This window comes from Nicotiana attenuata, unplaced genomic scaffold (assembly GCF_001879085.1).
Source record: "Nicotiana attenuata strain UT unplaced genomic scaffold, NIATTr2, whole genome shotgun sequence".
Taxonomy (NCBI): domain Eukaryota; kingdom Viridiplantae; phylum Streptophyta; class Magnoliopsida; order Solanales; family Solanaceae; genus Nicotiana; species Nicotiana attenuata.
The window spans coordinates 171,398-192,889 of NW_017670394.1; the positions used below are offsets into that span (position 1 = coordinate 171,398).

The following is a 21,492-nucleotide window of genomic DNA, read 5'->3' on the forward strand; positions in this document are numbered from 1 at the left end:
GGGTAGACTCGGAAAGGCTTTTGGACAGGCTGTCTGAAGAAGAAAATGTGAAATCTGGCCGGAAAAAGCCACTGGCGTCGCCGGAAAAAACAAAAAGTCTACGAATTTGGTGAGACTAGATAAATTCAACTATTTCTCAAGACTAGCAACCAGAGAAATCAAATGTCAAATGTATTAATCTTCCATAAGCAGAACCCGATGCAGTTCACTTCTGAATATCTTATCATGCCTTGGAAAATATACTAGGCAAATTCAAAGATGATCCAGGAAGAGCTTCCCTTTTTAAATGCAGAATCGTTGAGGCTCGTCACCCGCTTCTACGAACCTTTGGGTGGTAAGTAAACCGACATCAATTACATGGTACTAAGACAGTATTTCCAGGCACATACAAATGTGAAATATGAACTCTTAGAGACTCCTATAAAAGAAACATCAATTATGGTTAACTTAGATCAATAAGGCTCATCTACAAGCAAGATTTCCTTCTTTTACACTGACCAGCCTCAAGTCACATGATGCAGTAAATAGATCTCTAGGGAGGCTGCAAATAGTAAATTGAAGTAAATGCTCAAGATCATAATATTCCTCATTAAATAACACAAAACTAGAACTGAAATCATCTACGTGCTGGATTTCCACCTTGTGCTGCTGCATCATATCCAGGACCAGCATGACCAGGTGGAGTAGATGAACCGTGAGGGTTATTACTCGTAGGTGCTACCTGTCCTTGAGTTGCAACACCTCCTTTATTCGATGCATCATAGTTAGAGGCCTTGGCAGGATCATAACTGGCTCCCCTTTGCACATCATAGCCCGATCCTCTCTGCGCATTATAAACAGGTGCCCCATATCCATCATAGCCAGGTCCTCCATAAGCTTCATAACCTGCTACCCTCTGAGCATCATATCCAGTTCCCTTCATTGTATCATATCCGTGCCCCCTCTGAGCGTCATAAGCTGCTAAAGCGGATCCTCTCTGTGCATCATAGCCGGGACCAGTTGGTACCATTCCCCGTTGTGCATCATAACCGGGCATATTTGATGAATCATAAGGAGGCCTGTTCGACGGAGGTACAGACTGAGCTCCAACATGCGGAGATGTAACCGCAGCAACTCCTCCAACATTGGTCGCTGTTGGAAGGGGGCCTCTGCCCTGCCAAGTAGAAGGAAGAGATAAGATTAGCATTTGGCACTCGACAAATACTAATAAAGGAGAACATTCATTTATTCCAGAATTTGGACAGGAGACAGTTTTGGTAAAAAGAACAAGAGACTTCAATCCCTCTATAATGTTGAATAGCAGACTTCAATTCCTCTTATCCGCTCTGAAGTTCAACGGTCTATTGGACTTCAAATAATTGAACCATACACCTCTACTCAGCAAAATACGTTGGGCGATAGAATGAATACAATAGCATGTTTCGAGTAACAGCATTTGGTTAAGAGGTAGTTATAGATAATAATCAAATGAGTTATTGCAGCGATCTAGCTTAAACTTTTTAAAAGCTTAACATGATTTCAAGAAACGCCAGAGTGCTTTTTATGGAAATGTTCCTTTTAACTTCTCATCCATGAAATTCAGATGGCTCACCTGAACCAAATTTGATAAGGAAATATAAATGTTCAAACGGAAAAGGAAGTCCAAATCTAAAATATCCATGAGTGATGAATCGATAGTGATATTCAGGCACTTACCAGAAAGAGTTGCTAATGTTAGAGGAACAAGTTCACCCCTGGATATAAGAGTCAAAATCTAAGTAGGTAAACTAATTATTAAAAGTTTCACTTCACAGCTTTATTCCCCTTGTTTTTATTTTCTCCCCTGTTCTCTCATTTTTGGTCTCTTCAACGAATAGTTTTGCTCAAAAAGAGAACACAGATTACATACATTGTTTTGATATGGCACAAAGATTACATACATAGTACTAATTTCTACCAGCTCAATTCTGATGATCATAATCTAGAGAACTCTGGAGTACTTAAAGCATAAAGATAGCATTTAAAACTACATAACAACTTTTCAACTTAATCAATTTGAGAAGAATCATTGTAGAACTAACTAATACATGAGCAATGACAGATTTAAAACCTGATATATTCCATAGCCATCTCCATAGATGTTTTGTCCAATAGCATAATTGTTAGCGGCATCATTCTCATTATATCCAGTAGCACCACCATATGGCCCACCTGCATATATATTACCATAAATGTTAAGTTTTCAGCAACTACTACGTCTAGTATAATTACCAAAACAAAAGAGAGAGAAGTGGTTAAGCAGATGTGGTACCCGTTCGTCTCTCAGAGTTAGAAGTGTTTAACTCTGCCCTAAGCTTTTCCACTTCTCTGGACATAGTCATGTAGTTCTTCTCCATCACTTGAAGAGATTCAAGATGATCACTGTACAATTTCCTCTCATACTCATAGGTACTCCTGTCAACCGAATTACAGAATATCAGACATCTTTCGATCAAACAAGAAGTTAGCATTCATTGAAAGCATTACCAAACATTATTTCCCCTTGCCTCTCCAATGCTTGCACATGACAAGCTATGTGTCCGACATCCTTGAAGGATCTCCTAAATAATTTAACCTCATATACCTAATATAAATCTAAAATGAACTAGCCCAGACACTGAGTTAAATCTTTTACATCAAATTCTTGTGGCGTGAGATATCCAATTGATTCTGTACAAATACTCGCCCCATCATGATTTGTTTGTTTCACATTTTTCAACTGGAACAACTTCTAATTTAGTGGAGGGAATCTGATCCATGATTATGATGCCCGCTTGGTAAGAGAGAAAACCTATGGAAATTCGGAACCATGATCCTTGGGGAAAACTCATATAAGAACCAATCCATGATACAAGTGACTAATAATTGCTCAGATTAGCTTTGGTCCTGAAAATAGAAGGTGCAATACTAGGAAGTCATATCACAATGGGCTGGATGGGTGAGGGTGAATCGGGCTATGGGCACCAGGCATATATATATTAAAAGCAGGAACCTTTTAAAGTTAAAAGTTAAATTACTTATTTACCCTTATATTAACCTACTAAATACTATATTTAATAATTAGAAAGAAACTAAAGCCTCCAAAGAGACCCAACGTTTCAGACGCAAAGCCAACGGGTTTGCACAGTTTTGAAGAAAATTTCAAACTACCATCAATGAATGTAAATATTATCACGACGTTTCAACATATTTAGCGAAGGATGGTACATTTGGATGCACAGATTTCGTTACCAACATGCCAAGTCCAATGATCATCCTTCTTTCGTAGTTTATTTTGAGGAATAAATTAATATTCATGGAAGGCAAAGTCAACTCCAAAGTGAATAAACAATTAAGCAACAATAAAACCGGGTTCTATTTTCTTTACTCATTCATTCTTGAATTATTTATCTTTTGTGATTTATGAAATGCAATATCTATAAATATGAGTAGAATAGATGGTTATGATCTCTTACGTGAGTTCTAATATTTTTTTTTTCCTTCAAGCTATGTGTATTTTCATCTATTATATTACTTCTTTAAATCTCTTATTTTCTTTTGTGTTATCACTGCTTTTTTCATTGTATTTGAGGATTCCAAACAACATATAGATTTAAGAAATAAACAAATTAGGTTCTATTCTAAAAGACCACTGAGTGAGAAACTTGGAAATATGTGTAGAACTCATGTAATTTCTTCTCTGGTTTAAAACTATGAAAGGCAACGATGATTTCTGAGTTGTGCCAACCACAAAATTCATTAAGAGGCTGCACAAAGATTAAGTGGTGTCACTTAGTTTAAGGGAAAGTCTTTCATCCTTTCGATATCCATGCAACACACATTTTTAGTTTTGACTACCAAAAAAAAAAAAATTTGGAAAAAGGATTTGTTGGCAGCCACCACCCTACGAGGCTACCACATATGATATTTTGGATGAAGTTCTTTAGATTGTTGAAGGATATAAAAATAACTGTAGATACCATCTTAAAATTAATATACGACCTTATTCTAATGCCTTGGATAACATCTTTCAACCGTGTTCTTCATTAATAATGGGTCGGTAGAAGTTAGAACAATTCTCTCTTTTAATATGGGATTCTTAAAAAAAAACTAAGGTATAGAGGATAATCTTGCAATAGATTTCTTTGGAGTTAAAATTTATAGTCTTGGACAGACAGACTTGAAGCAATTTAAACACTTGAGAAACGTTGCTCATAGTAAAGAACAAATTAATTATGCAAATCAAGTGATTCACAGTCGAAGTTAAGATTTTTTTATTTTTTCTACATGTGTTTAAATGATTTAAATACCTAATTGAGTTTAATCCAGATGATTGATATGTTTTAATTCATAATAATAATTTTATTATTCAATTAATAAATTTTACCAATTATTCATAAGCAAACGAGACTATTTAATTGTGAGCTAATTTTTAAGCGGGAAAAAATATTAAAAGAAATTGCTAAGATAAAATATTTATTGTTCAGTCTTAGTACATGGGTATGGATCATTTTGTCGTGACAGACTTGACAACAAAGTTTTGCTCCTGTAGTCAACATCATGTACATTAGAAGGATTTACTCGGTAATGAGTTACTGTTTACTTAAGTTAATTAATCCACTGTTTGCAAAATTCATTGTTTGCTTGGAATAAATTTTAAATATTGGTGATTGAACTTTTCAGAATTTTTTACTCTGTTCCATACATATTTAATATTTCATCCATCATGCCATTTATATTTTTCTTACTCTCTTGCTTTTCTCTCTCTCTCTAAGTGTGTATATACTTATGTGTTTACAGATACCAATAAAAATTCAATATATTTACTTATGCTTTGTTGAACTGGTTACTTGACATGCTATTTAGAAATATGGACCCTTCAAACGGCTTATACAATGGTATAAGGATGATTTATAGAGGATTTGACAACAATATCATACAGGAAGGAAGTACAATGGGTCAACATGCTACTAAGTATGTGTTTATCCATAAAATTCAATATTCTACCCTTGGAAATGAAAGATATCCTTTCAAAATGAAAATAAGTAAAAAAATATCACATGCATTACATAGGTGTGTACTACATGACTAAACATACACGTGCGACGCACATGCCGAGAATATATATATATATATATATATATATATATATATATATATATATAGGCAGAATAGCCTAGGAGACCATTGTACTTATTCCGGTTTGTCATCCCGGTCCTTGTAATCCACCAAGTTTAATCTGGACACTTATAGTGATCAAAATATTCTACTTTAAACCCCTCTGACCGTTGACGGAATATACGTGGCAACTTAGATGGCTGAGGTGGACAAAATGTGTGTATTTCACGCGTATAACAAGCGTGAGTATGAATATTAAAACGAAAAATAATTAAAACATTAAGAAAGAATGTTTTAAAATAAAAGAAAAAGACAAGAGAAATAGTAAGAAAAGAAAATTAGACAAAACCCAAAAATGAAAAACTCCAGTTCGCTGAATCCCTGTCGTTCTCCTCCAAATCGTCTGCCTCCCTCTCTCAAAAAGTAAATAAAGGATAAAGATCACTTAGATCTGAAAACACAGATATTCTGTTCTCAGAACAAAAAAAAGGTTTGATCTTTCATAAACTAAATACCGCAATTCATTCACAACTGTTTTTCCCAAAACCATATCCAAATATACATGCATGTTTTCCGTTAATTAAACCAAAATGCAAAAGCAAACCGTTCCAATCTGAATGCTTTTACCATCTGGAACTTCGTTTTGGCAATCTATGAATATTCAACAATTTTTGTAAATTACACCATATCAAATGTTCAAACTTAGTTTCACCCAGCTCCTTTGAGTAAAAAATGAAGCCTTCAATATCAATTGCTTTGAGCCTTAAAATCGAGTCTCTTGTGTCTAAATCATAAATTGCTTGAGTTTTAGTAATCTCTTGAAAGAGAAATCATTGGTGGAGGCTGGAGGGTGGCGGCGATGGGGGTTGGATGGAAAAGAAAGAAATGAAAAAGATGAAGAGGGAGGAGGAAAGAGAAAATGGAGTGAATATCAGGATTTTTTTTAAAAGTAGTTTCTGTCGAAAAAAAATTGTAATAATAAAAATTATGTGGCATATTTTATCTGATGTGGACATCAATCTCAGCGTGATTAAGCAACACGCGGGGTCAAAAGGGCTTAAAATTGTATATTTCAATAATTATAAGTGTCCAGATGAAACTTTGTGGATTACAAGGACCGGGATGACAAACCGGAATAAGTACAATGGTCTCCTAGGCTATTCTGCCATATATCTATATATATATATATATATATAGAGAGAGAGAGAGATATTTCCTTTGGCATATACTGTTTTATGTAAGGTCTCTTGTCAATTTTCTTCCATTCAATAGCTTTTACAAAAACTGTCTTAAAACCTATCATAAAATTTTTAGTTTGTCATGGGTAAGAATATTCCAACACTCAAATCTAATAGAACAAAAAAGGACATCTTGGGGTTAGGACAATTTGATTAAGCCACAACAGAAATCTAACCCTTTAAATGGTCAACGGTTTTCAAGGACCCAACTTTTTCAGTACATGAAGCATAGAAAATTTTATAGGTCCGAACATTCTTTATTAGACACCATTCTTTCGGGAGATGAAGCATGAAATTCTCATCTTCCTTTTTAATTCAAGTTTACCAAATCTTCCAAAAAAGTTCAGCGATCTTATGATTCTTGATATCCAAAGATAACCTTTGTATTGTTGAAACTAAAATCTACAAATGCGCTGACGGGAATGCCTAATTTTGCTACACAAGGTTTTCAACCCATGCTGGCCAAATACTGCTTTTCTTTCCTTAAGTCTTGCTAGCTTTCCCAAAAGAAAACCTTTTGCTTCTGGCCAAGGCTGATGCATATATAAGTTCACAACTTATAGATAAAAATTTAGATGTTTTATAATTTTGGAGGTCCCTAAAGTCAACCTGCATATTAATTGGAAGTTCATTATGCTTAAAGGATATTTACACCCAAAAGGAAGTCACAGTCTCATTGAGGATTACTCTTGAAACAAAAATATATACAACTATTTCTGTTATCTAATTTTTGGAGGAAGTAACCAATGTGTACACTAAAAGGTTTCTGAAGGATAGTGTACTATGGATGTACCTTAGCAAAAAGGGTAACTTTTCCTTCCAGGATCTGGGCACTCATTGCAGGTCTAATTATGTCAGTTGTTAGCTTGTAAAAAGAGACAGTTATCAAATAATTACCGGCACTGTTGATACTCCTTTTTTAGGGTCTCCAGCTCGGTCAACAAAGGAGGAATCTGTTGCACATCAGTGTGAGCCCTTTGAAGATCCTGAGTCAGCAGTTGTACTTTAGCAACAAGTTCCTGCCTTGCTGCAAACAAAGCGCGAGCTTCACCTTGTGCTTGCGGCAATTCCATTTTGATAGGTTCAGCAGCTTGAAGTTCAGCCTCTATCCTGGCAATTTTCTCCTTAAGGCCTCTAGTCTCTTGTTCCCTGTTAGACTTGACTGCTTCTATCTGAACATGCAACATTTGCAGGTCATGTTGTGCAGCAGCCAGTTCTCGCCTCAAAGTTCCATGGGTGGCAGCAAACCTCTGGTTTTCTGTGGTAAGTTTTTGCATTTCAAGATGCTGGCCAGCAATCTTCTGTTCCATAATTTCTGGAGGAGGTAGCCTGTCAAAAGGAGGGAAATCACCTGGTGGTGGGTTTCGTATAGGAGGACCATAAGGATCAGGGTTGCGTAGAGGAGGACCATAAGGATCAGGATGCACCAAGCCAGGGCCAGGAGGTGGCCGCCGAAGGTTGGGAGGTGGCCCTCGACCTTTGCTTCCCATTGAGAGATTGTAGGAGGAACCTGTACACAAGATGTACAATTACCAAACATATAATAGGCATCCAAAAGAGTACAAAACTTTAGTCCATTCTATCAAATAAAATCAAGGAAGATAAGACTTGTTTTACAGGATATATCGCACATGATAGAATGCAGGAAAAGAGTAGCATTGCAACATGGTTTCAAAAGAAGAAAGAAGTTGGAGCACTTGGAATGGACAGATCCTCTGGGGAATTGACACTGTATTTGTTCCTTATAGCAAGTAGCTTACCCTTTCCATTTACTATCCTGTTAGCAAATCCAAAAACTCAGAAACCCAAAACTCCCAGCAGTAACATGCTACATCCCCTTCACTTCAAGAGGTCAAGCAGACAATTCTCTAAAACAAACAATTACCTTCCTGTGACTTAAAAAGATAATGCCCACAAAATCATATGCAGCTTTGGTTCCTTAAAACAGATCTCTTTCCTATTTCCAGAGAAAATTTTCTGAATTACCAGTTTTATACCTCCAATTTTCATATTAGTTGAAGATAATTAGTTCAACATTAACATACAACATCCCAAATGGTCCAATTAATATTTAATCATCCTACAGCTCTTTGAAGACCCGAAAGACTGAAACTTTGCCCGTATTCGCTTAAAAAAAAACTGAGTTTTATGCTTTCCAGATGTACAAAAAAAATCAGCCTTAATAGTTAATCAATCAATCAATTTACACCTCAATCTCAAAGTAATTATGTCCGTTATATAAGCCCTCTATATTATTCCGCTCTATTTGAGCTCGTTTCATTAATCTATGGTCACAAAAGAAAAAGATTAATTTAAGTGACAAGGAAGGAAGGGACTAACCTAATTACGAAAATAACAAACAGAGTTCAAACCCTCGTTGGCAGTCGATAAGCCCACTGCGGTGCCAAGGCTCGAAGCCTTTATGCGAAATCCGAATTTGAGCTGAAATTCTCAGTGCGTCTCCGTTCGACGGAGAAGAAATTAGGGGTTTATATTTTTGGTCTGAAGTTTGTAATAATCCACACACCTCCTTCTAGTTTTAGAAATTACAAAACTTGCTTTTCTTTCCCTGCCTGCGGTTGCCTATCAATTAGGCCGACCGATACCCGACCCGACCCAAAAAATTTGAGCGGCAGATTAGGTCCATGTCAGCCCGGTTGAGAATCTGAAAGGATTAGCGGGTGAAGTACATATATAATCCTCAAAGTGGATAGTTTTAGATTTTTGTCCAGGTTTCATGGATAGAACTTCAAATTTAACAAGTGTTGCCCCTCTCGCTTGTCCCATGAACAATAATTTTAACTTTTGACCTTGAAGGTCTGCTTATAAGGAAAGCATGGATCAAAAGTTAAAGATCACCCCAAAATATGTCATATTTATGTAATTTTTTGTAGTGGGTCCAACTAGCTAAAGAATTAACAAGCCTGATCATGACCCAAATTTTGCACCTCCGCTAAAATCAACGCAGTCCAAATATCCACAATAATAATTTGATATCAAAAACGAATTTTTTACATAGAAAATTAACCGAGAAAGTTCATATAAAATTTCAACGAGGATGTGTGTTGAACTAAGAGCAATTGACAGTTGTGTACAACTAATTATATCTAATAAGTTAGTGGTGCGGTTAGTCGGTAGTTATGAGTTAAACAATAGGAAGCTAGGCGGTTAAGTAGTTGAGTAGTATAAATATACAATAGCTTTCCTTTTTCTAGTTATGCAGTTATACAGTAACAGGAGCACAACTGCTCATTTGCTTCTTAGCTTTCATTGCCAAAGCTAGGAATAGAATCTAGAGTTCATCATGGTATCAGAGCTTGAGTTAACGATCAACATCACTCGATTTCAGCTTTAAACTCATCATCCTCAATTTTCTTTGTTACTCACTCATTCGAGCTGAGCAATTGCTTTGATTCCTAAAAATTAGGGTTAGATCGATTTTGAGAAATTTGATATATGTTGTGTACAGCATTTGTGTGAGCTAGATTTTCGTTAATAATGGCGATTACTGAAGAGGACAGTGGATCGACTCCAGGAGCTGTAGCTGCAGCACCAGTGATCGATCAGTATCATCCTTTGTTTCTGCAACCCAGTGACACTTCACTCATCTTTGTTAAGCTCACAGGACATGAGAATTACACCTTGTGGAGTAGCACTATGCGAGTTAGTTTGTTAGGAAAAACTAAGTTAGGGTTTGTAGATGGAAGGTATCCAAAAGAGAAGTTTCCTCATGTTCTTCACGAGCTCTAGAAAAAATCTAATGTTATAGTTCTATCGTGGATTATGAATTATGTGACTGCTGAATTGTTGGGTGGCATGGTCTATGCTTCGAGTGCTCACAAGGTGTGGATGGATCTCAAAGAGACATTTGACAAAGTTAATGGTTCTAGAGTGTTATATCTGCATAAACAAATTGCAACCCTGACTCAAGGACTTTCAATTATGTCGGCTTTTTTCTCAAAGAAGGAGTTGTGGGCATAGTTTGATGCTCTTGTGCCTTGCGCTGGGTGTGGCTGTGAAGAGTCAAAGAAATATGTAGAGCACTTTGTGTTTCAAAGGCTACTCCAGTTTCTCATGGGCCTAAATGGGACATACTCTCAGTCAAGCAATCAAATCTTGAACATGTCTCATAGGCCTTCCATAAACAAAGCCTACTCAATGATCATATCAGAAGAAAGCAAAAGAGAAATATCACATTCATCTCAAGTATCTGAAATCAATGAAGGCGTAACCTTGTTTAGCAATAAGGGAACATGCTCTGGTGCTCCAATTCAGTTGAATGCAAAAGGAAACCTTGGGCAAAATCACAACTTCTTGGGAAATGAGGTGACATCTTGGTTCAGTAGCAAAGGGAATGCAGGTGCTGGTTATGGTCATTCTGGAGGTAGTAATCACTCAGGTCCCAATTACAGACCTAGAAAAAACAATCTACATTGTGATTATTACAACTTCAAAGATCACACTAGGGAAATTTGTTACAAACTGAATGGATATCCACCAGCCAAAGAAGAAGGGTGGATTTGGTAATACAGTTAACTATGTTCATACCAATGTTGGCAACTATGTGTCTGATACTTCCACTGGCCCTGCATAAGCAGGATCTACTCCTAACTTTGTAGGAACCTCACTAATGCAACAAGCAAGTAAGAACTTCCAAGCTGGAATTCCTCAATTCACTCGAGAGCAGTACAGTCAGATTCTTCAGCTTCCAGGAAAGCAACCTGTATGTAGCGGTTCTGCTATGGCAGCAGGTATGCCATTATGTGGTGATATTACTAAAATTATGACTAAATGAGTTAAAGGCTCAGGGGCTTCGAGTCACATGGCAAATGATTCTAGTTGGTTGGTTAATGTTAAAACTGTTGGTGATAAAGGTGAAAAAGTTCACTTACCTACTGATAGTGTAGCTCATATTAGTCACATAGGATATGCTTACATTCTTAAGGATCTTATAGTGTCTAATGTGATGCACATTACTGACTTCAAGTATAACCTTTTATCTGTATCCAAGCTCACAAAGGAAATGAGGTGGTTTGTTATGTTTTTCCCTAACTTCTTCATTTTCCAAGAGCTCATCAGTGGACAGGTGAGGGGGATTGGTCGAGAGAAAGATGTTCTGTATGTGTTCAACTCTACTTCAAAGAAGTCAGTAGCATTACAAGATCAAAGTCCAATTGCAGAAATTCTGAATATTCCAAGGCCAATACTCACTGTAAATATAATAAAGGTTCATAATAAGGTAGTGAATGTAGCTTTGTGGCATACGATGTTAGGTCATGCACCTCTAGATACTTTGAAGAAACTGAATGATTTTCATGATTTTCAAGCTGCTGCATGTAGTAGTAAAGACAAGTATTGTACAATATGCCCTTTAGCTAAATAGACAAGACTACCTTTTCCTCTTAGTCTTACCTTGTCTAAATCCTGCTTTCACATTATTCATGGTGATGTTTGGGGTCCTTACAGATTCACTATCTATGATGGAAAGAGGTATTTCTTAACTTTGGTGGATGATTATTCTAGGTATACATGGCTCTTCCTTTTACCTACTAAAGCTGAGGTTATTGTTGCTCTTAGATCTTTCTTCACTATGATTAAGAATGTTTACTTAGCTCCTGTTAATTTTTTTAGATCTGATAATGGATGTGAATTCTTTAACTCACATGTGACTGAATTGTTACAATCCCTGGGAATTATACATCAGAGCTCGTGCATCTACACTCCACAGCAAAATGGAGTTGCTAAAAGAAGACACAAGTATATTCTGGAGATGGTTCGAGCACTCAGATTTCAGGCCTCAGTACCATTAAGGTTCTGGGGAGAGTGTATCAATACTGCTGTGTACATCATTAACAGGCTCCCTTCAACTGTTCTTCACAAAAGATCTCCTTTTGAAATTAAGTTTGGTCATTCACCTTCTCTGCACCACATGAGAGTATTTGGATGCTTGGGATATGTGACCACAGTTAGAAGACCTGATAAATTTGCTTCCAGAACATATCCTGCAGTCTTTCTAGGTTATTCTGCTATACATAAGGGATATAGGATGTTTAGGCTTCATACAAAAGAATTTCACATCAGCGGGGATGTAGTGTTTAAGGAGGATGTTTTTCCTTTCCAGCACATGAGTTCTAAAAACTCAACCTTATTCCCTATCCTAGATTTCACTACTATTTCCTCAACTGTTCCTGCAGATGCTTCATGGACTCCACCTGCTCAGTCCATACCTCTTTCCTCTCCTGTCTCTTCTAATTCAGATGTGCCTTCTATTCATCTTTCACCTGTTAGTGGTCTTCCAGATCATGTCACAGTCAATGATGCTCCTGCTCCTATCAGAGCTATTTATGTTGAGCCATCAGATGACAATAGAAAATCCATCAGGGTGAGTAGACCACCTATATGGATGAAAGACTACATTGTTCATAGGAAAGGGAGTGCACATTATTGTTATCCTATATCAGACAGTGTCAACTATGCCAATGTGTCACCTTCGTTAGGAGCTGGATTAGCTGCTTACTCCGCCATTGTGGAACCTTAGACCTACAATTAGGCAGTAAAAGATGCAAAGTGGATTGAGGCAATGAAGTATGAAATATCAGCTTTGGAGGACAATCACACCTGGACATTAGTGGATCTTCCTCCTGGAAAGTTCCTATTGACTGTAAATAAGTGTTCAAGGTCAAATATACCTCCTCAGGTGCAGTAGAAATGTACAAGGCCAGGCTTGAGCCAAAGGGTATAGCCAGCAGGAGGGGTTTGACTACACTGAGACCTTCTCTCTTGTAGCCAAAATGGTTACAGTCATGTCTGTGTATGTGGAAAGTGGAGTTTGAGTTAATAGTGGTGCTTGTCTATGTGGATGATTTGCTTGTGACTGGGAGTAGCCAAAAACTAATTTTTCAAACCAGAAGTGATTTAAAACTCAAGTTCAAAATGAAAGACTTGGTGAACTCAAGTTCTTTCTTGGAATTGTGTTTGCTAGATCAACTATGGGAATTATGATAAGCCAAAGGAAGTATGCTTTGGAACTCATTGCAGAGATGGGGCTCAGTGGTGCAAAACTAGTTGGTACACCTTTGGAAGCAAATGTAAAACTTACATCTGAAGAATATGACAGGTTTGTTCATGATCAATCCTCTTCTGAAACAGAAGATAAGTTACTAGATGATGCTGGAAAATACGATTGACTGATAGGCCGCAGGTTACACTACCTTACAATGTCTAGAGTTGACATTGGTTATGTAGTGCAAGTTTTGAGCCAATACATGCACAAACCAAAGCAGTCACACATGAAGCTGCATTGTGAGTGGTAAGGTATATTAAAGTTTCTCTAGGACTTGGTCTTCTAATGCCATATGTAGGTTCAGGTGGAAGGTTTTTGTAACTCAGATTGGAGAGGCTGTTTGCAGACGAGAAAATTAGTTACAGGCTACCTAGTGAAGTTTGGGAATACACTGATTTCCTGGAAGTCAAAGAAACAAGAGATAGTGGCTATAAGCTCTATAGAGGTACAGTTCAGGAGCATGGCCTCAGCAGTTGCTGAACTTACCTGGCTTACAGGGCTATTCAAGGAGTTAGGTTTAGAGATTGAGTTACCTATAACTCTTAATTATGATAGTAAAGCTGCTATCCAAATAGCAGCCAATCTGATATTTCATGAAATGACCAAACACATCGATATTGATTGCCATTTTGTTCACGAGAAGATAGTACAAGGACTGATCAAAACACATCATGTGACCACCAAAGAGTAGCGGGCTGATCTCCTAACAAAGAGCCTTGGTCAAGTGCAGCATGACTAGTTCATGTCCAAGCTGAGACTGAAAGATATCTTTCAACCATTAGCTTGAGGAGGGGTATTGAACTAAGATCTATTGACAGTTGTGTACAACTAATTATATGTAATAAGTTAGTGGTGTGGTTAGTCGGTAGTTAGAAGTTAAACAATAGGGAGTTAGGCGTTAAGTAGTTGAGTAGTATAAATGTACAGTAGCTTTCCGTTTTCCAGTTATACAGTTATACAGTAACAAGAGCACAACTACTCCTCTACTTTCCTCTGCTTCTTCCCAACTTTCATCGCCATAGCTAGGAGTAGAATCTAGAGTTCATCAATGTGTAATACCGAAAAGACAAAATAAATATTTGTGGCAAATTAAAGAAATTGATGTATGAGCTTAAACAATATCCAAGAGTATTGTTTGGATAAGTTATAAAGTTTATAATAGTATTTGGATACCATCAAAGTAACTTACATTATATTTTATTTAAAAAAAATAACATGATAAGATTATTGCTCCCGTTAGATATATGGATAACATGATGGTTGCAATTTACCAGGAAAAAGAAAGGAAGACTTTGCAAGAACATTTTTATAAAGTTTCAAATGAAATATCTAGGCTCCTTGAATTACATTTTTGCATTGAAGTTTTAGATGCAAGAAAGAAATTTTCTTGTATCTTAAAGAAAATATGTACTAGTAGATTAACTCCAAGAAAAACTGATATGATAACATGTCAACCTATTATTTCATCGAAAGAGTAGATTTTTAATTGTGTATCGAAGCAACCAAATACTAGTTGATAAAGGAAGATATTAGGGTTTGTGAGAAGATAGATGTACTTGGCTTCTTTGCTTACGTCAGTCAACTTATGCCTATTCTTGATGAATAAATATAAAAATGCTACTTTCGTATTTTTATGTATTTGAAATCTACTCGTGAAAATGAAATATTGCTCACTAAAAATACAAATCATCAGGATATTGATATATATACTAATGTTCATTGGGCTCGCTATGATAGGTGATAAACTTCTGGTCACTTCACATTCATAGTAGGTATTGTTGTTACTTGGAGAAGTAAAAAGATAAAATAGTATTGTACGCTCAACCGTAAAAGCTTAATTTAGGGGTACTATGACATGTGGACTTTGTGAGGATTTGCCTTAAGCTTCTTTATAGGATTTTACATGCTTAAGCACCCAATTTAATTGTATCGTGACAATAAAGTTACATCTGATATTGCTCATAACCGGTCAACATAACTGAATGAAATATGCTAAACTGGGTAGATTTTTCATTACGCAAAACTTAAATGCAAGAATTTTGAAGTTATTTAAAATCCGATATGAAGATCAGTCGGCTGATATTCTTACTCAAATAGTCTCAAGCCAAAAAAATTTTAAAAATTATTTAGCAAGTTATGTAAAAGATAATATCTACCCACCAACTTGAGAAGAAATGTTAGAGATATTCTGAGATTGTTTTTGTTATTTTCTCCCCATATATGCTTCTTATATTATTTCTCTAGTTGTATTATCCTTAGATTGAGGGATTGTACAACTTCAAATGTATCTTGCCACCTATTTTATTAGTTTTACTACATTATAAATATTGATTATAACATTGTTTTTTATCTGAATATCGCTAAACTATTAGGCCACTTTTTTTAAAAATTTTTGGTAATTAAAGTTTTATTAATCACCAGAAGAACAATACATAATATGCTTAGTCATCCACGACTAGCAACCAAATAAAGAAACTATTTCTCCTACTATTAACTACTAGCCATACTTCAATAGAATAAAAACGATCCTTCGTACTAGTTTACTATCTATCTAAAATTTCAGTTTATGTAAATGACTTCTAATATCCCCAACTATTCTGACATTGCAGGTGTATGTTATTTCTCTGGCTATCTTCTCTTGGTCCCTTGCTATTCGTTCAAAAGTTCTGTTGTTCCTCTCTTTTCGAACAACATAATTGTATTCTTCATATATCATTTTGATGATAATGGCTTTTTGTGATCTCCCCCTGATATTGTTTTGCTACCCAACGCATCATCTGATCCCAAGTCTGCCATTGAATTGGCATGTATTGCAACCATACCATAAGTCTATTTCATAGAGTCATTGAAAAGTTGCATTCTCCAAATAGATGGTTTCTGGTATCATCCCTTGTTTGGCATAGGACACACTTAGCCCTCATTGCAAGCCCCCATTTTATTAGTCTATCCATAGTCAACAATCTACCATGGAATTGCAGCCACATTGTGAAGAGTGCCTTGGGTCTACCAGCATTATGATACATTCGGCTCTCCATTCCACCTTCAGATGAAATTCTAATAGTTGCATATATACTTGTCTGTTCCAGGTGTTCTTCCCTTGCATGGTATTGTGTATCTGATGTATCACCTCTTTGGCCCCTATTATCTTCCTTACCATCCAACTCGCTTGTCGGGGTATAGGCATGTCTTTAATTTTCTGGCCCTTAATATGGTATTCATGCATCCATTTTATCCACAATATGTCCTATTTATTGGCTAAGTCCCAATAGTGTTTTGATATGGCTGATTTATTCCATGATTACAAATTTGTCAGATTATAGCCACCCACTACTTTAGGTAGACAGACTTTGTCCCAAGCTATCAATGTCTTTTTTATGATCACATTACCTCCTGTCCATAAATAACTTCCACAATGAGCTTCAATCAATTTCATGACTCTCTTTGGCATAAGAAACACCCGTGTCCAGTAAGTCTCCATACCTAATAGGACAAATTGTATAAGTTGGATCCTTCCTGCATACAACAATTTTTTTTTACCGTCCAAGACGTTATCTTAGCCACAATGTTATTTTAGAAGGGTTTGCCAGTGTATCATGCTTATTTTCTTTGTATCCAATGTGACCCCTAAATATTTAAAGAGTAACTCTCCTAAAGAATAACCAATTCTTTGCAGAATCAGCTCCTTATCAGTTGAATTAACCCCTCCAAAATAAATTTCACTCTTTGTCATATTAGCTTATAGTCCAGATGTTGAGGAAAAACTTAGGTAACATTTCTGCAATTCTTGGACATGCTCTATGTCACCCTTTGAGAACAGTAGTAAGTCGTCTGCAAAGCTTAGTGGGTGATGTTTAATCTTCTACATCTTGGGTGAAACTTAAAATTTCTCTAGTTCTTCAGACAACTTAGCAACATACTCAAATACTCCATGGATGTAGGAGGGAGAAATTCGATTTTCTTGCCTTAATCCTTTAGCTGCAACAAATGGTTCAACTAACTCACCATTAAACTACATTGAATATGTAACGATCTGATCGGTTATTTTGAGATCTAGCGCTTCTTTCGATGGTTTGAGACCATGGGTAGCTTCAAATTCATGTATTATGACTTGTACATGTAGTCGAATTTGAATTTCGGGAAGTTCGAAGTTGATTTGGAAGGAAAATTCTCAATTCGGAAGCTTTAAATTGAAAGAGTTGACCAAGGTTTGACTTTTGATAAACAACCTTGGAATAAGGATTTGAAGGTTCCAATAGGTTCGTATGATGATTTTGAACTTGGGTGTATGTTCGAGTTAAGTATCGGATGATCTGGGAGCATTTCGGCGCCTAATGTGGAAAGTTGGCATTTTGAAGGTTTTAGAATTTCCTAAGTTTGATTTGAAGTGGACTTTTATATTATCAATGTCCGTTTGAGATTTTGAGCCTTGGAATATGTTCGTATTGTGATTCCTGACCTGTACGTAAAATTTGGCGTCATTCCAGAATGTCTAAGTGGAATTCGGACGTGTTCGACAAAGCATGAAGGCTTGAAAGTTAAGAGAGTTTGAGAAATTAAGTTTGATCTTTAATTTTTAGTTTGATATTGTAATTCGTATTCCTAGCCTTTGAACAAGTTTAGGGTATATAAACTTGTTAGAATGATTGGACGATTTTCCTCGGACCTCGGGAAAGTTTTGGGGTGGTTTTGGACCACTTTAGGCCCTTTTGAACTGCTGATATCTGATGCCAGGGGTGTGATCGTGATCGCGGAGGTCTGGGCCATGATCGCGAAGAGCAAATTGCATTCTAGGCCTTGTGAATCGCGATCGCAGAAGGAAGGTCGCGATCGCATAGAAGCAATTTATGTCGTCAGTGGTTTGACTTCGGGAGCTTATATCTTGCAATCTATAAGGAATTTGGGAATGATCCAAAAATGAAAATTGTCGCTCTTTGAATCTAGTTTACAGAAAGTCAAACCATTTGTCATTTGAAAATTTGTACAAAAAACTATGCCCATGAAGTACATGGATTATTCCTACTTGTTTCAAGTTAAATACATGGGTTATATATAGATTTTCACATGGAATTTGATAGAAATTATGGAATTTTGGAAGATAACCTAGAAATGGTATTTTTGGATTTTGGCCACAAAATTGGACATGTAATTAGGAATAAATTTTATATTTGAGTTCGTGGTGCTATGGGTAACGTTTATCTTCGAAAATATTTCGAAATTCGGGCACGTGAGTCCAGGGTTGACTTTGTTGACTTTTCGAGCGAAGTTGGAAATTGTTATAAATATATTAATTATAAGTATTGGAGTATAGTTTCATTGTCTTGCACGTTGTTTGACTAGTTTCTGATCGATGGGAATCAGCTTGAGGTGTTAAAGAGGCGTTGGAGCCGATTATGGGACTTCGGAGCGAGGTAAGTCTCTTGTAAGTTATTATGTGCTACTAGTTGTTGGTGCTACGTACGCACCAGGTGACGAGGGTTCGTATGTAGCTAAAAGCATGTTTATATCCGGGTAGACTTAAAACTTTATCATGCAATATTTGTATTATTTAAACTCAATTTGTTAGTTTAATTACTTGAATTTATAATGAGAGTTGATTTGGGATTATATTAGACCAAGCTTCATCACCTTGAGTTTTTTGGCGAGATATTTGATAGTGGGTAAAAGTCATGTTTACTTTATGCTCCTGTTCTTGTGTTACAAATACGTGACCCGTAATTCGGTAAATTTCTTTTTTCCCGGAGATTGAGCCGAACGCCTCGACAATATATGTATATATGAGATGCATATATGGATTGGGCTGCACGACCTCGACAGTGTATGTACACGACTGTCAAGGGGACTTTATGGTGATCTGCTTTCTATGTTACGCATCGCGGCCTTTAGAGTCTCCATTTTATTTATTTACTTGATCCTATTTGTTTTATATCCCAGATATATGTTGTATTATGATTGCACTCTTTAGCAGACGCTCATGCACTTGTGACACCGGGGTTTGGGGATGTTCCAGAATTTGTTTATGGTTTTGCTTAACATTGACACACTTTTACTTTATATTTTATTTAAATTATATGTATCTACGATTTTCTAATGCATTAATTTATTTATCTAATAAGATTCATGATTTCAAAATAATAAAATGAGTAACTAAGTTGGTAGTTCATCGTTGGCTTGCCTCACGCCGACATTGGGTGCCATCACGACCTATTATGGGAATTATGTCATGACAGCTTGGTATCATAGCTCTAGGTTCACTTAGGTCTCACAAGTCATGAGCAAGTCCGTAGAGTCTTGCATATGGAGACGTCTATGCTTATCTTCAAGAGTCTACAAGGCTGTTAGGAGAACTTCCCTTTTTGATTCCTCCTCGTGCGGGTTGATTCCATCGAAGCTTATGTCTTCATTTCCTTCCTACCCATTCTTATACGATGTTGAGCGTTTATCATCAATTGGGCACCGAGGAGTTGTAGTGGTATTACAGATGTTGTGTAGGATGTTTCTCCTTGCGTATTCAGGCGAGCTATTATCGTCGCCTTGTGGAAGGGTGTTTTGTCGTTTCAGCCTAGTATTAGTGTTGCCTACGGTTTTGAGACTGTGCACAGATTATTATGATGTTTGTGAATTGTTATCGCGCAGTGCTGCTGTACTGGTAGGGTGCTTCCTTATGTGTTGAGGCAGTGAATGACTCGAAGGAGGATTTCTTTGTTCATGGTTTAGAGGTTCGGCATTTAATTCCAGAGGAAAAAGGCGATTGGACTATGGATGTTCAAGCCTTGGTTGACGGAGTAGCGAGATTGGATATTTTTCGAACTTTGTGGAAATTCTCATTTGTGATGTGGTGTCATCGTCCTTGTTTGAGAGCATAAAGGCTCATCGGTGTTATGGTCTTTTTTGTTTTGCCTTCGGGGCAGGGTGTTGTGAAATGGTGTCTAAGAAGCAGTTGTCAGAGATGGCAGTGTGTAGTGGTTTTTAGAGTTGAATCAGTGTTTCTAGTTTTGATGGCTCGAGAAAGATGATCTTAGAGGAGGCTTATAGTTGGTGGAAATTTATTAGATCGGGTGCTACAGAGATGGATTTTGATTTGAGGTAGTATTTGGATAGCGAAGGATGAGAAATGACATGGTGGGAGGTGTCTCGCGGAGGTTGAATTGCTAGAGGTCAAGTATTTTGCTTCAGAAGATGGGTAACTCAGAGCGGGAATGTTAGCATATCGTATGGATTTCGTGGTAGGATAGCTACATGTTTTTAGAAAGCTTGGCGCGGTTATGTTCATGGTGAACAAGGGACTAAGTCTGTATATTTCATTTGAGATGGTGGCTTTGTGCTTCAAAAATTGAATATGACGGAAAGAGTTTGCTTGGGATGTAATATGACTTCGAGTTTTGGATGCATTGCTGGACCTTCATTTGATGTTGATGGGAACGAGCGGGCGCTTTCAACTAGTGGGCGAGTGTGGGCTTAGAAGGATTTATTGATTTCGTGGTGGCGATAATCAGGGCAATGTCGTTGCAATATGTCGATATGGGGTTACACATGAGGGCTATCTCCTGTGAGGTGTTAGGAATTATGTGATTTCTAGTAAAGGTCCTCTCAAGAACTTTATTTACTATCCAACATGAAGTAAGTATTACAATGTGGGTTGGGATCACTTGAAAGAAGACAGTGTAGCGTTAGGAGGTCGAGTGTGTATTTGGAGATGATAATTTGAGTTATGTTATGCAAAGTTTAACATGAGATCACGAGGAATTTGGCAAAGTGACGGTGCAAAATCATGGTAACCGAGGAGGAGGAGTCATTGTGATTTATGGATTTATTAAATTGTGGCTTAAAGCTAAGTAGGGGAGCCCACCGTCTATGATTGGGTCACGTGGTTGTGTGCCTTGGTAGTATCGGGTTACTGGTACATTTGTACATTAGTAATGACCATGGGGAGAAACATCAATGGTATTTTGGGCAAGGAAGTTGATGTATGTGTGCTATATTTCACCTCATTGATTTGTGTCCCGATGTTGGGATGACTCAAAGTTTATGCTTGTTGTGGATGTAATGTGCAAGAAAAAGAATTCATCTGATTGTTTC

General features: G+C 36.9%; 2 protein-coding genes across 2 annotated transcripts; one reads left to right on the forward strand and one right to left on the reverse strand.

Moving 5' to 3' along the window:
* Nucleotides 1-413: 413 nt before the first annotated feature.
* Nucleotides 414-8,880, reverse strand: LOC109238796 (protein FLX-like 2). The gene is made up of 5 exons (XM_019405275.1): nucleotides 8,694-8,880; nucleotides 7,251-7,863; nucleotides 2,291-2,433; nucleotides 2,090-2,190; nucleotides 414-1,153 (listed from the first exon to the last, which is right to left on the reverse strand). Exons 2-5 carry the CDS (start codon nucleotides 7,841-7,843, stop codon nucleotides 617-619), a joined length of 1,374 nt encoding a protein of 457 aa, XP_019260820.1. The 5' UTR covers nucleotides 7,844-7,863; nucleotides 8,694-8,880; the 3' UTR covers nucleotides 414-616.
* Nucleotides 8,881-10,475: 1,595 nt separating this feature from the next.
* Nucleotides 10,476-12,891, forward strand: LOC109238785. Its single transcript, XM_019405264.1, has 4 exons — nucleotides 10,476-10,737; nucleotides 10,952-11,104; nucleotides 11,156-11,705; nucleotides 11,820-12,891. The coding sequence occupies exons 1-4, from the start codon at nucleotides 10,476-10,478 to the stop codon at nucleotides 12,889-12,891; spliced, it is 2,037 nt and encodes a 678-aa protein (XP_019260809.1).
* The last annotated feature ends 8,601 nt before the right edge of the window (nucleotides 12,892-21,492 follow it).

Bases quoted from the DNA above. Each gene is read 5' to 3' on its own strand.
- LOC109238796 (XM_019405275.1), bottom strand. From the start codon at position 7,843: ATGGGAAGCAAAGGTCGAGGGCCACCTCCCAACCTTCGGCGGCCACCT. The intron at 2,434-7,250 runs GTAATTATTTGA...TTCGGTTGACAG, and splicing joins AAGGAGTATCAACAGTGCCG to GAGTACCTATGAGTATGAGA. The intron at 2,191-2,290 runs GTACCACATCTG...ATATATATGCAG, and splicing joins TAACTCTGAGAGACGAACGG to GTGGGCCATATGGTGGTGCT.
- LOC109238785 (XM_019405264.1), top strand. From the start codon at position 10,476: ATGTCTCATAGGCCTTCCATAAACAAAGCCTACTCAATGATCATATCA. The intron at 11,105-11,155 runs GTATGCCATTAT...AATGAGTTAAAG, and splicing joins CGGTTCTGCTATGGCAGCAG to GCTCAGGGGCTTCGAGTCAC. The intron at 11,706-11,819 runs GTATTGTACAAT...GGGTCCTTACAG, and splicing joins GCATGTAGTAGTAAAGACAA to ATTCACTATCTATGATGGAA.